Source organism: Myxocyprinus asiaticus, chromosome 7, assembly GCF_019703515.2.
Source record: "Myxocyprinus asiaticus isolate MX2 ecotype Aquarium Trade chromosome 7, UBuf_Myxa_2, whole genome shotgun sequence".
In the NCBI taxonomy this organism is placed as follows: domain Eukaryota; kingdom Metazoa; phylum Chordata; class Actinopteri; order Cypriniformes; family Catostomidae; genus Myxocyprinus; species Myxocyprinus asiaticus.
The window spans coordinates 26,410,768-26,427,965 of NC_059350.1; the positions used below are offsets into that span (position 1 = coordinate 26,410,768).

At 43.9% G+C, this 17,198-nt stretch overlaps 1 protein-coding gene across 1 annotated transcript in view; it reads left to right on the top strand.

The window, feature by feature from the left end:
- Positions 1-17,198, top strand: part of cckbra (cholecystokinin B receptor a) — a 69,465-nt gene that overhangs the window by 16,048 nt on the left and 36,219 nt on the right. Inside the window, exon 2 of the mRNA XM_051702528.1 lies at positions 3,794-4,042. Coding sequence (XP_051558488.1) covers positions 3,794-4,042 — 249 coding nt within the window. The remainder of the gene's footprint in view (positions 1-3,793; positions 4,043-17,198) is intronic.

The window sequence follows — 17,198 nt, forward strand, 5'->3', positions numbered from 1 at the left end:
TCAGCCGAGCTTAAGGCACTCTCCTTGAAGACTGCCCTCCTGACTGTGCTCACTTCCTTCAAGAGGGTAGGAGACCTGCAAGTGTTCTCTGTCAGAGAAACGTGCCTGGAGTTCGGTCCGAGTTACTCTCACATGAGCCTGAGACCCCGACTGGGCTATATGTCCAAGGTTCCCACAACCCCTTTTAGGGGCCAGGTGGTGAACCTGCAAGCGCTGCCCCAGGAGGAGGCATACCCAGCCCTGTCGTTGCTGTGTCCGGTGTGTGCTTTACGCATCTATTTTGATGATCTATTTGGATCGCATGCAGAGCTTTAGGATCTCTGAGCAGCTCTTTGTCTGCTTTGGTACACAGCGGAAAGGAAGTGCTGTCTCCAAGCAGAGGAAACTATGGCATATCACGCCCAGGACATGCCACCCCCGGTAGGGCTACGAGCCCATTCTACCAGGGGTGAGGGGTGCCTCTCTAACAGACATTTACAGAGCAGTAGGGTGGGCAACACCCAACACCTTTGCAAGGTTCTACAACCTCCAGGTGGAACCGGTTCTCGTCCCAGGTAGTGGCATGCAATACAAGTGGATAAGCCCGGGATAGCCGGCCGGGTGTATCGCTTGCACATAGTGCCTTCCACCTCCTTTTGAGCTGAAGGCGTGCGCCATTAATTCCCAGCAGTGTTCACAAGTTTTGTTCCCTGGTTGACTTCCTCTGAGCCCTGTGGCAGTCAAGTTTTTGGAGAGACTCGTTGCCAGCCCAGTACATGTGAACTAAGAGTCCTGTTCTGGGGTAGGTGCTCCGCATGTGGCGGTTCCCTGTAAGGCTAAACCCATGCGATGTATATCTTCCGCTAATTCGTTTCCCTGTTGGCAAACTGGGCAGAGCCCCTCTGCCCCAGTCTCCATGTTTGTAGTAACTCCTCCCCCATTGGGTAGGATCTACCTTGAAGACTCTCCACATGGTTGGAAAGACCATGTGACGTATTCTTCCACTTCCCCTTCTTTTTTAGGGAGTGGAAAAAGAGAAGGGGAAAAGAGGCCATGACTGGGTTAAGCCTGTCTCTATCTTTTGGGTAGTTGACTTGTCCCCAAAGGACCGTTCAACACTCATAACTATGTTGGGGGAGGTTACGTGTCGACCTGGTGTGCTGGCTATGAGGCACACAGTAGTCTGCCCATCGCACACCGTCAGTTCACGTAACACAGTTACTCCAATGTGGCATTTCGTATAGGGACCCCTAGTGTCACTACATCGACACAATGTTGAGTGAGTGACAGATAGGGAACGTCATGGTTACTTGTGTTACCTCCGTTCCCTGATGGAGGGAACGAGACGTCGTGTCCCTCCTGCCACAATGCTGAACTACCCACTGAAATGGCCGGACCTTATATCGGCTCCTCAGCATAAAACCTGAATGAGTGGTTGCATACCAGCTCCTTTTATACCCATATGTCCAGGGGAGTGGCATGCAAATACCACTCGCCAATTTTCATTGGCCTTTTATCAAAGACCAGAGGTGTCTCGGGCTCCCAAGAGTGACCCCTAGTGTCACTACATTGACACAACGTCTCGTTCCCTCCATCAGGGAACGGAGGTTACACAAGTAACCATGACGTTCCTTTGCAAAGCTTGAATCATATTGTGACTGTTTCACAAGCAATTCACAATGAAATCTTCTGAATACACAAACGTAATTCACTCCACGGTGATGCTGAGTGCTTCAACTGGCTTCAGCAGACAAAAGCAGAGACGCTGGTCTTCACATCTCACATTTTTCTGTTTTTTTTAAACAGAAGGGCATGTGTTTCTCCCAGTCAGTGGCAGCAGCAGAATGAGACACGTGTTTGCCACTTTTAAAACCTGGCGCACATCGCAGGACACACGTCAACAAACGATCCAAGACGTCCATTGATTGCATGTTTACAATAGACCAACAATTAAAAATAGCACAGATGGGTGCAAAAACGGTCCAGGATGCCTTCCAAACAATACAACAGCAAGACAGTGCAGCTGAATGAAACACAATGGGGGTCTCCATTTTAGAGATATAACTTGACTTCGCGTCTTTTAAAAGTGCCGTGAGATGTATGATAATGGTCAAAGTCGTTCATCTAGTGCACGTTTATGTAGAAAAACATTTAAATCCAGACAGGCACATGAATATGTCTTGTGTAAATCCACTTTGGATGAATCTCCCATGGCCCATTTCTCTCCTCTTCTTCTGTGTGACTGGCTGAGCACATGTGAGTGGGGCCAAGGGTGCAATGATGGAAAAATAGGCATCACATATGAAGATGTATTTGGTCTTTGTGATGTTACAAGTTCCATGAATTCCAAACGAGCCATAAGATTTTGGTCATATTTCCCACCCCTAATATCTCATCACTGCAATAAGCAGGGAGGGGGCTTGAGGATAATAATATGTCTGAAATAGTTTTTGCAAGTTCACATACCTCTTTAATGTTATCTATAGTGATCTCCGACTGGCGAAGCCAGACATCATCAGTGCCGTTGTGAATAACAATCTTAGAAAATCAACATTTAGCATTAGCCAGCACTTTCAAATTTGCTCTGATGTCAGGCGCTCTCACCCCCTTGGCAGTCTCCATTTCCACATTCCTTAAAATCCCCTATAACCAGGGTGCTTTTAACAGGATTCTCAGTGGGTGTGCCACTGAGTTGGGAGAACCAGTTGGAAACCCTAACATGAACAAGAGAATGGTGTTGCTTTCCCCTGCGGCTATGCCACTCAGTCATCACACTTATTGCCAGAAGCGAAGAGTGTTCTCTCCTCCCCTTCTTGGCAGATAGCAGCTGTTCCACCGACTCCCGGCAGCCGGCAGCGACTCCTCCGTCCCCTGGCGGACGGCCGCGGCTCCTCCCCTGGCAGACGGCAGTGGTGAGGACTCCACGACAGTGCATCCCTCCTCCTTCCTGGGTTTCAGCACCAATGTAACGGGTTCAGGATGGGCAAGGAGGAGGCGGGAACCAGCAGGACAGTCAACATAACTTTAATTAAATAACCGAACTTAAAACAACATAAAACAAACATAAACACACACACACACAATGCGTGGCCTCGTGTGTCTCTTTCTCTCTCTAACTGGTGTCTCTGGCTCCCACTGATTAGGTGCCTCAGCACCGGCCGTGCACCCTCCTCCTCGTCACAATAAAATATTAAAAAGGTTGCTCAACTTCACACAGTTTGATTAAAGTGTATAGGCTACATGACCTTAATTCTGGAATGTGAAAGAAGAGCCAGGATCATCCACTGAAACTGGGAGAGTGATTATCAATAACATCTTCACTCCAGGTGGTGAAAAATCAAACCTGAAGCGAAGCCTTCACAGTTAGCCACCTGCCTGGTAGTGTGATTACTTTACTGGTTCCTCATCTGAAAAAAAAAAAAAATTGTGACTGTCTGCATCAAAACTGTCCTGACGAAGAGATGATGCAAACCCCCTCGGAACATTTCTCATAACTCATAACCCTGCATCAGCTTCTGCAGCCACTGAAATGCAAAAATAGATTGCAAACGAATTATACATACCCAGGAAATGGCTCTTGATTAGATGTCACATCAAACAATATGTATACATTGTATATTATATATTTATTCATGAATTTGACAGACAAAGTGGTTTACAGTGCATTCAAGATATACATTTCATGTGTGCCTTGGGAATCAAACCTTGACATTGCTAATTAAGCTACAGTACAGTACAGGAACAAAAGTAGCTTGAATGTAGCACAAAAAAAAAAAGATTCCTTTAATCAAAATGGTTATCCCTCTACCCTCAGAAATGGACTCAGTGAGGATTGTCCTTTACTCACTCGTCTTTCTCGTGAGTGTGTTTGGGAACCTGCTCATCATTGTGGTCCTGATTGTAAACAAGAGGATGCGGACCGTCACCAACTCCTTCCTACTCTCGCTGGCTGTTAGTGACCTCATGATGGCCATCTTCTGTATGCCCTTCAACCTCATCCCCAGCCTGCTGGAGGACTTCATCTTTGGAGCTGCCATGTGCAAGACGGTTGCTTATTTCATGGGTGAGGAGCGTTCCATTAAGCTTTCTAAAGTGGAAGTGTTTAATATTTTTTTTCTGGTGAAGTATTGCTCCATAATGTACTAAGACTAAAGAGAGTTTTAGTAAAAGTGGCAATGCCCATTATGTACGTATTGGTGTACCGTTTGACGATGAATCAAAATTTCAAAATTCCTTTGATAACTTTTCATATTGGGAGTGTGCTGAATCTTTCTTTCAAGTCTCTAGGCCTTATAGTTTAGCTTGTACGATCAGTTTTAAAACAGAAAAAAATCATCCTAGCAAATATAAATAATAATATTGCCGCAAGCGGCAATCATCGGGGTCCAAGCACATGTGAAGAAATAACCAAAATAATCAGAATTGACAGAAATGATCCAGTGGATGCCAAATAATACAAATTGACTATATAAAAGCAGCTGAAAACTGATTGGTCGATGGCGGCCATGTTTTTCAAAATATAGACCTTGATGACACCTTGGACAAATAAAGTGCATGCAAAATTTCAAGACGATGGGTCCAACGGTTCCATAGTTAGAGCCATTTTTGTTTTTAACTATTATAGCGCCATCAAGAGGCAGAGGCGCAATATTTGTGTATGTCCTCAGAATGACCTCATACATATGTGTACCAAATTTGGTGATAATATCTCAATCCGTTCAGAGTTATAACCATTTAAGTAAAAGTGGTCACATCCATTTTGAAAGTTTTGGCATACCGTTTGACGATAAATCAGAATTTCAGAATTCCTTTGTCAACTTTTTATATTGAAACTCTGCTGATTCTTTCTGCACTGGTTTGGTTCTGATCAGGCAAATGGCCTAGGACGAGATCGAAAAAGTTATCTTTTAAAATAATCTCAAGTAGTTATTGAACGTTTTGTTTCAAACCAATGGTACTTATGCAAAGTTGTTCAGAATGAGGAGTTTTACTATATGGTTTGAATAACGTGTTTCTTTTTTAAACACAGCGGTATATACAATGATTTAAACTCTTGTAAAACACGATAGCGCCTCCCGGTGGCCAATCTTTTTCACATTTTGCACAGACCTCTTGGGCCAAGAGACAAATAGGCATACCAAGTTTAGTTCTGATCGGCCTTATAAAAGCTGCTGAAAGCTGATTGGTCTATAGCGACCATGTTTTTAAAGATATGTGACTTTCCTCATAGATCTTGATGGCACCTTGGACAAAGACACGGCATGCAAAATTTCAAGTTGATCGGACCAATGGTTCCATAGTTAGAGCCATTTTTAGTTTTGTAATTAACTAAAAAAAGAGGCAAAGGTGTGCAATATTTTTGTGTGTCCTCAGAATGAGCCCATACATACGTGTACCAAATTTGGTGATCATATCTCAATACGTTCAAAAGTTATAACCGTTTTAGTAAAATGGACAAGCCCACTACGAACGTTTTGGCAAACCGTTTGACGATAAATCAGAATTTCAAAATTCCTTTGATAATTTTTCATATTGGGACTCTGCTGAATCTTTCTGCACTGGTTTGGTTCCGATTGGGCAAACGGCCTTGGACAAATTAGTTTAGAATTTTTCCAAAAATCCAAAATAGCGGGAAACCGAAGGGTTGGAGCAAAAATCTGACAGGGAGCAGAACTCTTCAGCATGACACAAGGAATCAGGAATTTTGTTTCTAACCCTTACAGTTCAAGAATTATGGCCCAAAATGTGATTTTTGTTTGTTTTGTTCGTAGTAGCGCCACCTAGTGTCCGACGGATGTATGTCTGTACGTGGGGGGGATTTTGAACCATCCTGCCAAGTTTGGGGCCTCTACGACCTACGGTCTCTGACGCCCAGTAATAAAAATAGTAATAAGAAAAATAATAAGAAAATCAGAACAAATACAATAGGGTTCCTGCACCTTTGGTGCTTGGACCCCTAAATATAACTGCAAGCAGCAATTATCGGGGTTCATGCACCGTAGGGCCTTTAACGTCCTGGTTACTTTCATAACCTCCGTTCCCTGATGGAGGGAACGAGATGTTGTAGTCATGTTGTCGATGTAGTGACACTAGGGGTCACTCTTGGGAGCCCTAAACACCTCTGCTTTTTGAAAAAAGGCCAATGGGAATTGGCGAGTGGAATTTGCATGCCACTCCCCCGGACATACGGGTATAAAAGGAGCTGGCATGCAACCACTCATTCAGGTTTTGTGCTGAGGAGCCGAGACAAGGTCCCGGCCATTTCAGCGGGTAGTTCAATGTTGTGGCAAGAGGGACACAATGTCTTGTGCTTGGAGCTTCAAAAGCTCTGTGTGCGATCCAAATATATGCGTAAAGCATGCACTGGACACAGCAACGCCAAAGCTGGGTCTGCCTCCTGGGGCAGCGCTTGCAGGTTCACCACCTGATCCCTAAAAGGGGTTGTGGGAACCTTGGGCACATAGCCTGGTCAGGGTCTCAGGATCATGCGAGAGTAACTCGGACCAAACTCCAGGCATGATTCGCTGACAGAGAACGACTGCAGGTCCCCTACCCTCTTGATAGAAGTGAGCGCAGTCAGGAGGGCAGTCTTCAAAGAGAGTGCCTTAAGCTCAACTGAATCCAGGGGCTCAAAGGGAGCTCCCCGTAGACCCCGAAGGACTACAGAGAGGTCCCACGAGGGGATGAGGTGCGGTCTGGAGGGATTCAACCTCCTAGCACCTCTCAGGAACCTGATGATCAAGTCATGCTTCCCCAAATACTTACCATCCACTGCATCGTGATGTGCCGAAATGGCGGCTACATACACCTTCAAGGTGGAGGCTGAGGTCCGAGAACCACGTCTGGCTGGGCCAGTAGGGTGGTACTAGGATGACCTGCTCCTTGTCCTCCCTGACCTTGCACAGGGTCTGTGCAAGTAGGCTCACTGGGGGAAACGTGTATTTGCGTAGTCCCGGGGGCCAGCTGTGTGCCAGCACGTCTATACCGAGGGGTGCCTCGTCAGGGCGTACCAAAGCGGGCAGTGGGAGGATTCCCGGGAAGCAAACAGGTCTACCTGTGCTGGACTGAATCGACTCCAAATCAGCTGGACTGCCTGGGTGTGGAGTCTCCACTCTCCCCTGAGCGTAACCTGTCGTGACAGTGCATCCACTGCGGTGTTGAGGTTGCCCAGGATGTGAGTGGCTCGTAGCGACTTGAGGCGCTGCTGACTCCAGAGGAGGAGACGGCGGGCGAGTTGTGCTTTGCAACGGGAGCGTAGACCACCTTGGCGGTTGATGTAAGCTACCATCGCCATGTTGTCCGTCCGGAACAACACGTGCTTGCCCTGGATCAAAGGCTGGAACCTCTGCAGGGCGAGCAGTACTGCCAACAACTCGAGGCAGTTGATGTGCCAACACAGCCGCGGTCCAGTCCAGGAGCCGGCGGCTGTTTGCCCATTGCATACGGCACCCCAGCCTGTCTTGGAGGCGTCCGTCGTAACCATGACGTGCCTGGAGACCTGCTCTAGAGGAACCACGCGATGTGTCCCATGGCGCCATACCCATCTCGGGACTCGAGTCTGAAGCCAGTGCTGAAGCGGTCTCATATTCATCAACCTGAGTGGTGTAGCCACCGCTGAGGATGCCATATGCCCCAGGAGCCTCTGAAAAAGTTTCAGTGGAACCGCTGTCTTCTGTCTGAACGCCTTCAGACAGTTCAGCACCCACTGTGCACGCTCGTTAGTGAGGCGCGCCGTCATCGAGACTGAGTCCAACTCCAAGCCGAGAAAAGTGCTGCTCTGAATCTGGGAGAGCTTGCTCTTTTTCCAGTTGACCCAAAGCCCCAGTCGGCTGAGGTGCGTGAGCACCAGGTCCCTGTGCGCACACAACATATCCCGAGAGTAAGCTAGGTTTAGCCAGTCGTCGAGATAATTGAGGATGTGAATGCCCACTTCCCTTAGCGGGGCAAGGGCTGCCTCTGTGACCTTCGTGAAGACGCGAGGGGACAAGGACAGGCTGAAGAGGAGGACCCTGTACTGGTACACCTGGCCCTCAAAAGCAAACCGCAGGAAAGGTCTGTGTTGAGGTAAGACCGAGACGTGGAAGTACGCATCCTTCAGGTCTACCGCCGCGAACCAATCTTGATGCCGGATGCATTTTTGCATCAGCATCTTGAACGGGAGTCTGTGCAAGGCCCGGTTCAGTTCTCACAGGTCCAAGATTGGACGCAACCCACCGCCTTTCTTTGGTACGATAAAGTAGGGGCTGTAAAACCCCTTCATCTCGGCCGGAGGGATAGGCTCTATCGCACCCTTCCAAAGAAGGGTAGCGATCTCGGCACACAAGGTAGCAGCGTTCTTGCCCTTCATTGAGGTGAAGCGGACGCCGCTGAACCTGGGCGGGTGCCTGGTGAACTGAATCGCATTGCCGAGTCGGATGGTCTGGGTCAGCCATCGCGACGGGTTGGAAAGCGTGAGCCACGCGTCCAAACTCCGGGTGAGGGGGACCAAGGGGACAATCACGTCGGATGTACCGGCGGGTGGGGCCTCGTGGTGGGGCGGAGCCCAAGGCGCCACGTCGAGGGGGCTCGAACCCTGTGGCCGTGCTTAGTCCAGAGACATCGAAGCACTTACTTGGCTCCTGATGCCCACCATAAGATTGGTCAAGGAGGGGGGAGGAGGAATATCGTCCCCGTAGTCCATCGTAACCAACTCGGTGTGGGCATGTTTGTGCCACAGCTGGATGTGCAGGGGTGGGGGTCCGCTGCCGGAGCACAGATCCTGCCGAAATGGGACGGTTGATGGCGGTCGTGATGTTGGCTGTGCGCACATGACATGTAACCCAGGGAACAAGAAAAGCACTCTTTTGTGAAAAAAAGATTCTCCTTCCAGCCCTCCACCGGGGGATGGAGTGGTCTGTCTACCAGCGGGTAATATCATAATATTAACTATAAAACAGTAATAATGATAAATAATTCTGTTAATAATAAATACTGAGTGAATATGAATCCTGAATTTTATTGAATTAATTAATCTGCTTAACAAAATCACACACAATAATGTCATTCTGAGGTTTTACGAGCAAAATGACAATTCATCACAACTGCCACTAGGGGGAGAAATACAACAGTCGTATGCGAATGTCAGAGACAGTGAAAAGATGGCTTCAGGCTAATTGCACATGCGCTGATAAGTGTGAAGGAATGGGCTCTTTGGATAATTTATTATTTTATTTAGCGATGTAAACAAACTATTATATAATTTATGGCAGAAAAATATAATATATTTGTTAGAAATGTGAATAATTACTGGCTTCAACTGCTAACAATACTTACACTGTAACCATGAAATATAAATATAATTATAATAATTATAATCTGTAATGAATTTCATCAAATGTTTTGCAATAAAATAATGTGACCTCATATGTGGTTTGAGTGGTGTTTCTGGAATGATTTTTTCCAAAAATTTCTAAAATTACTTTTATTCACTCTTGCACCAGTGGAGCTCTGATTTCATCCTGTGGCCACTTTTGGTACGTGCCTAGTATATGTTTGATAAATATGGTACTGCGTCTACAATAATTCTAAGAAATTTGGCATTTATAACTTATTTTACTTTACCAAAATTAGGTCTCTAGTCCTAAGCATTCGAGTAACAACCATTTAAATTTGAAAATATAATTTTCTGGTAAATGCTAAAAAAGGGGAGTGCCAGTTAAGGGGATAGTATACCGATCATTTGTTATTTTGAAGTCAGAGATGACTGAGAGTAAAGAAATGCAGTGCAGTGCAGTGAGTCAGATGTTTATTTATTAACTGTTCTGGGCTGTGTTTCCCAAAAGCATTATTAGTGTAAATTGATCATAGGCACCAATGGTCTTTACAAGCAACTTGGGATAACAATGCTTTTGGTTAACACAATCCTGAGTGATTTCATTCATTCAGTTGAACAATTAATCAGACTGAATCAACATGCAAGTTTGTCACTTAGAGTGGATTATTTAAAGAGGTGATGCTATAGAGTAATTGTTTTGAATTTGAGTAAATTTAGTGAATGAGTGAAATTGACAACAAGAAGTGTTATTTTGGTATTATTTGGTGGTACATTTTTGTTGATGTTGTTGTTGTTGTTGTTACATTCAGTTTAGACTGCAAGTTCACAAAAACTTTTGATTAGCATGGTCTGAAGATGATCTGAGCAAAATTTGGTGAAAATTCGATTATCGCTGTGGGAGGAGTTGGAAAAATTTGGTTTTCAATTAAATTAATAATGGCCGACAGGAAGTTTGGCCAACCATGACAAATGTGGTATCGTTGAACAAGGAATCTATCAAGACCAGTTTCATAACAATATTGCATTTTTATATATTTTGTTATATTTTTGCTATACTGAAACTTGTTGAGCACTTTCAGGGCATCGTGCCGATGACACATACCGAGTTTCGTAACGATACACCAATGCGTTTGTGAAATACAGAATTTTACACCAAAATTAAAAATGGGCAACGCCCAAAATGGCCGACATAGGCAAAATTGGTGTCACTGGATACGGTATGCCCCACAGAATCTAAAGAGTCCAACAGCAAAAATAGCTGTTTTTTTTTATATATCCTGACCCATAGGGGGAACTGTGCCAAAACACTGCAGGTCAGCTCAGGGCATTATCTCTATGACACATACCAAGTTTTGTCACAATCCGTCAAAGCGTTGTGGAGATACAGCCTCAAATCCAATTTAGCGCACTCTGCGTTTAATTTGTTGAAGCGCTATTCAAAAAATATATATTTTGGTCTATCAAAATTATTTTAATACATTTTTGTTCTGAGTGTCTCCAGATGATGCATGCCAATTTCCGTGCAAATCGGACGTATGGCTTAGGATGAGTTCGAAGAAGTAGGTTTTTCTGAAAATTCAAAATGCCGTAAAATCTAGTCGGGCGGAACCCCTAATAATAGTAATAAAAGCAAATCCAAGCAAAAGCAGCAATTAATGGGGTTCAAGCCTTTAAGGTCCTTTAAGTACATATGCAACAGCTATTAAGTATTAATTAGACAGCCTGTAGCAACTAAAATAATGTTAAAGTGCCTTAATTTTGAGAAGCATCAGGTGAGGTAGCACACAGATTTGGTATTTTTTACATTCCTGACTGTTATAGAGTGACCAACAGGCATAGGTATGCAATCTTGTTTATGTGTCCTCAGAATGACCCCATACATAAGTATCTCAAATTTTATGAAAATATCTCATTCCGTTTAAGAGTTATAACTGTTTAAGTAAAAGTGGCCATGCCAGCTGCGTATATTTTGGTGTAGCTTTGTGATGATGAAAGTTTAAAAAAATTTGATAATGATTGATAAATGGACTCGAGAGAATCTTTCTGCTCTGGTTTAGTTCCGATCGGGTGAACGGCCTAGGACTAGTAGTAGCTACAAATAGCTGCTAATAGTTGATTTTGTTGATGGCGGCCATGTTTTTCAAGGTATGCGACTGTGCTCAAACACCTTGATGGCACATTGGACACAGACACGGCATGCAAAATTTCAAGTCGTTCGGCCCAACGGTTCCATAGTTACAGCCATTTTGACATTTGTAAAAATGATAGTGCCACCAAGAGATAGAAATGCACAATTATATTTTGTGTGTCCTCATAATGACCACATTCATATGTGTACCAAATTGTACCAGTGTCCAAAATAGTGGGAAAACGAAAGGGCGGAGCAAATTTGACGGGGTAAAACTCTTCAGAATGACAAAAGGAATCACTGGAGAAAAATAATTTTGTTTCCAGCTCTTATGAATTGTTTTAATTTGTTCACTATAGCACCACCTATGGCCCGATCAGGCCGATTCCATGCGTATGGCTAGCTAGACGGAAAACTACCATTCCCCAAAGTTTCAAGTCTCTTGACCCTACGGTTTGGTCTGCACGATCAGTTTTAGTGCAGAAAAAAAATCATCCTAACAAATATAAATAATAATATAGCTGCAAGCAGCAATCAATGGGTACAACAGCATAGGTCCTTTAATTCCACATATCAAAAGATGTAAAAGCATTATTCATATAGCTCCTAAGCACCTTAAATAAAAGAAAGGTATTACAGTTTTATTTATTTAGTTTAATATATTATTCATTCTAACTTTTGACTAAAAAGGTTGCGTTGTCGCCAAATTTGTATGGTGTGGTCAGATCATGGTGACAATTACACACACAAAGTATTATGTCAATAGGGCACAGCATTACTGAATTATACCTGAGATGCTTTTTGACGTCTTGCCATCAAATTTGTCGGTGCACTGATCAAGAACTGTTTAGTCTGTCAAAGAGCTTAAGATAATATTTTGTCATGAGTGCCCCAAGAAGATACATGCAAAATCTATGCAAATTGGACATACGGTCTAGGAGGAGTTCGAAAAAGTACATTTTCAATTAAATTCAAAATAGCGGACAGAAAGTAAGGCTGACCATGGCAAATTGGGTATCAGCATACTCTGCATTACCCGAGGAATCAAACGAGAGCACTTATAGGGTGATGGGCCAAATGAATGAAACAACATAAGCATTTTTACAGATTTCATTATAACTTTTGACCACAAGGTGGTGCTTCCTCCAAACTTTAGAGAGACCTTTAGGGCCAGGTGCCGATGATGCATACCAAGTTTCGTAATGCTACGCCAATGCTTGTAAAAAATACATAATTTCATGGCAAAATTCAAAATGGTCAACACCCAATATAGCCGACATAGAAAAAGTGGGTATCATTCAACTCGTTATGTCCCAAGGAATCCAAAGAGACCAATCTTATGATTATACTCCAAACTATTCAGAAGTTATAAGCAAAAATATCATTTTTCATATCTCTTGACCACTAGGTGGCACTGTGCCAAAACTGTGCAGGTACCCTCAGGTCAAGCCTGTGATGACTTATACAAAGTTTTGTGTCAATACCCTAAAGCGTTGCGAAATTACAGCCACAAGTCCATTTTGGTGCAATTGTGGTCAAATTCATTGAAGCGTTAGTTGAAAACAGTTTAATTTATCAAAAAGCATTTGATAACTTTTTGTCATCAGTGTCCCTAGATGATACATGAAAAATGTTGTGCAAATCGGATATATGGTCTAGGATGAGTTCGAAAAAGTAGGTTTTATCCAAGGATTCCAATGATATAAGTCACTTGAGTCTCGGACATACGGTTTAGAAGTTATGAACCAAAATATGCGAATAATTTGTTTTGTTCACTATAGCACCACCTATGGGCCGATTCAGTGTGTATGGCTAGCCTGCCAGATTACTACCATCCTTGAAGGTTTCAGGTGTCTAGGCCTAATTATAATCCTGACAATTGCAATAGGGTTTCAGCCCAATGGGCTTGAGCCCCTAAAAATCCTGATAAAATGATAGGGTTTCTAGCCCTTTACTTCTTATTCTCTTACGAATTTGGCTGTTTCATGATAATGTCTTTTGACAATATAAATTTTTTTTCTTTAAACAGTGGTTACCAATTTGAATATATACTGTATATAGTTCCAAATTTTGACACACCTACATTCTTTTGAATAATAAATTAGAATAAATGTCATCACAAAACTGTGAAAATAAATAAATAAACAAATGGAAGTATGGGTATTATGTAATGACCACAACATTTTAAATAAATCAAAACTGTTACATTTGAGCTTCTTCAAAGTAACTTTTATTACAGCACAGCACACAAGTGAATTCAAATGTTACTTAAAAAAAAAAAAAAGAAATTCAAATGTAGATTAATTTTCCCTACAAAATTAATTAAATAATTTAAGCATAAGCCTTTGATTATATGTTTCTAAGATCATAAGAAAGTGTGTCCAGACTTTTGACTGGAAATATATATATTTATATATATTCACTCTATACACCATAATGACAAAGCAAAAACCAGATTTTTGATCAGAAAAAACAGAAAATCACATTGACATAATTATTACCCTTAACTCATTACTTAGTTGAAGCACCTTTGGCAGCAATTACATCCTCAAGTCTTTTTGGACATGATGCGACAAGCTCTGCACACCTGGATTTTGGATTTTCTGCCATTTTTCTCTGCAGGTCCTCTCAAGCTCTGTTAGGTTGGATGGTACTGTTGGTGGACAGCCATTTTCAGGTTTCTCCAGAGATGTTCGATTGGGTTCAAGTCTGGGCTCTAGCTAGGCCACTCAAGGACATTCACAGAATTGTCTCTAAGCCACTCTTGCGTTGTCTTGGCTGTATGCTTAGGGTCATTGTCCTGTTGAAATGTGAACCTTCAGCCCAGTCTGAGGTCCAGAGTGCTCTGGACCAGGTTTTTATTAAGTATATCTCTGTACTTTGCTGCATTCAGCTTTCCTTCAACCCTGACCAGTCCCCCAGTCCCTGCTGCTGAAAAACCCCCCCACAGCATGATGCTACCACCGTCATGCTTCACCGTTGGGATGGTATTGCGAAGGTGATGAGTGGTGCCTGGTTTCCTCCATACATGACGCTTGGAATTGAGGCAAAAAAGTTAAATCTTCGTTTCACCAGACAAGAGAATCTTGTTTCTCACAGTCTGAGAGTCCTTTAGATGCTTTTTTATGTGTGTTGCACTGAGGAGAGGCTTCTGTATGGCCACTCTGCCATAAAGCCCAGATCAGTGGTGTATTGCAGTGATGGCTGTCCTTCTGCAAGTTTCTCCCATCTCCACACATGATCTCTGGAGCTCAACCAAAGTGACCATCAGGTTCTTGGTCACCTCTCTTACCAAGGCCCTTCTCCCCCATTTGCTAAGTTTGGCCAGGCAGCCAGCTCTAGGAAGATTCCTGATTGTTCCAAACATCTTCCATTTAAGAATTATGGAGGCCACTGTGCTCTTGGGAACCTTTAATGTAGCCTTCCCCAGATCTGTGCCTCGACACAATCCTGACTTTGAGCTCTGCAGGCAGTTCCTTTGACCTAATAACTTGTTTTTTGCTCTGATATGCATTTTCAGCTGTGAGACCTTATTTAGACAGGTGTCTGCCTTTCCAAATAATGTCCAATCAATTGAATTTGCCACAGGTGGACTCCAATCAAAGTGTAGAAACATCTCAAAGATGATCCAGAGAAATGGGATGCACCTGAGCTAAATTTCAGGTGTCATAGCAAAGGGTCTGAATACTTATGTCAATGTGATATTTTAGTTTTTTGTTTTTAATAAATTTGCAAAGTTTTTTTGCTTTGTCATTATGGGGTATGGAGTGTAGATTGATGTGAGAAAATAAATAATTTAAAGCATTTTAGCATAAGGGTGGAACATAATAAAATATGAAAAAAATGAAGGTGTCTGAATACTTTTTGAGTGCACTGCATATATAATTGTAACTGTATAATTGTAATATATAAATGGTTCAAATGGGCAAGGAGGAGGCGGAAACCGGCTGAACAGTCAAAGTAATATTTAATGAAACAAAAAGACACAAAACACAAACACACACACAGCAGCTGTGTGTGGCTCTCTATCCCAAATACCGCATCCGGCTCGGCCTTATCCCTCTCCTCGGCTGATTAGCCCGATTGGGGCCAGCCGTGCGGACTCACGGCCCGGCCCTGCCCTCCTCCTCATCACACTCCTCCTCCTTTGCCTCAGGCTGGGGAACCCCCGGCATGACGTACATCTCCCCCCTCCTTTCTGGGGGGTGGGGTGGGGGGGCATTGCCCTTCTGGCTGCGCCTGCCAGCAGGCTTTCCCTCGAGACCTGGGAAGGAGACAAGGGGAGGGAAAAGGGGAGAGGGAAAGGGCAAGGTGGAGCGACAGTGAGAGAGAGAGAGAGAGAGAGAGAGAGAGAGAGAGATCCCTGACATGCAATTGCCTGGTCCTCGACGACTACTCCACCCTCTGGTGGATGACAGCCACTCCTCCCCAGGCGAACCGGGGCGAGTCCTCCGACCCCTGGCGGATGGAACACCCCTCCGTGTTCTGGCGGCCAGTAGCGAACCCCTCCGCCCCTGGCAGCGGTTCCACCGCTCCAGGCGGCCGGCAGCGAGCCCCTCCTCCCCTCATGCAGCTGTTCCTTTGGGCGGACGGCAGTGGCGAGGACTCCATGACAGCGCATCCCTCCTCCCTCCTGGGAGCTAATGTAACACGATATATTGTAATGTACAATGTAATATTTAATGAAGCAAAAAGACACAAAACACATACACACACATGGCAGCTGCATGTGTCTCTCTCTCTCTCTCTCAAACTGCCGCATCCGGCTTGGCCTTATCCCTCTCCTGATTAGCCTGATTGGTTGATTACTCCTCCTAGTCACAATAATATTTATCTGTACTGCATTGTTCATGCATATTTATATAGGTTCCATATTAAATCTGTGGTGGCTGTCTTCAGGATCTAGGTAGCAAAGTCTGGTTCTAAATTAGCAATACTTCTCAGAATTTACTTGCCACTGAGCTGCCTACTAATAAGTCATTCTCACACGGCATCATTCTGGTCTTGAGTCAGAGGAAGAGCACGCCATCGTCCAACCCCCACCTGCGAGAACATTCCATCACACTCTACAGCTCTACTGGCATTCTGTGGCTTTCTGTTTCTGTTATCTCACTCACATTATTGCATTAATCTTAGACCGCTGTGAGCTCCCTGCTTTTAGTCAGCCAGTGGCAATCAATGCACAAAATCATTATGAGTCATTGATTTCCAATCCTCAGTGATCAAACCTGTTAATGTCACAAGGTAGGAAATTAACTCAAAGCACAAATCACTGCCTGTGTAATTGGCAAATGCTGGTACTATGCTTACAACATTTGGGTACAGCTCCCTTTTAAGTGAATTATAGATTGGGCGTCATTCAATACCATAATGAATTCTTTTGGGAGGGAAGTTAGATCTGCAATTTTTCCTTTAAGTGAAGAACTGAGACTCTTTCTAATGAAAGAATATCACCTCTCTTTCCCACTGAAGAAAAGCATAGCAGTTTTATGTGGAATGGACCAGTTTCAGTCACAGAGTCCAACTGTGAACCATTTAACCATCAAAGAGCTTCAGAGATTCATCTTTTCAGAGGTTCTTAAACCTGTCATGCTGCACTGAACATTCTCTTAAAAGTCTACTTTCATCTGAAAGCTCAGTGTGTGTGCGCAATTGGCAGATACAGGCAGCGAGGATTATCAACCACTGTATATGTGAAACAAAATGGAGTGGATCCAAAGCTCTGGGGAGAGCACGGCCAATGAACAAGAGGCCAATACTCTGCAATAACAAGGATTA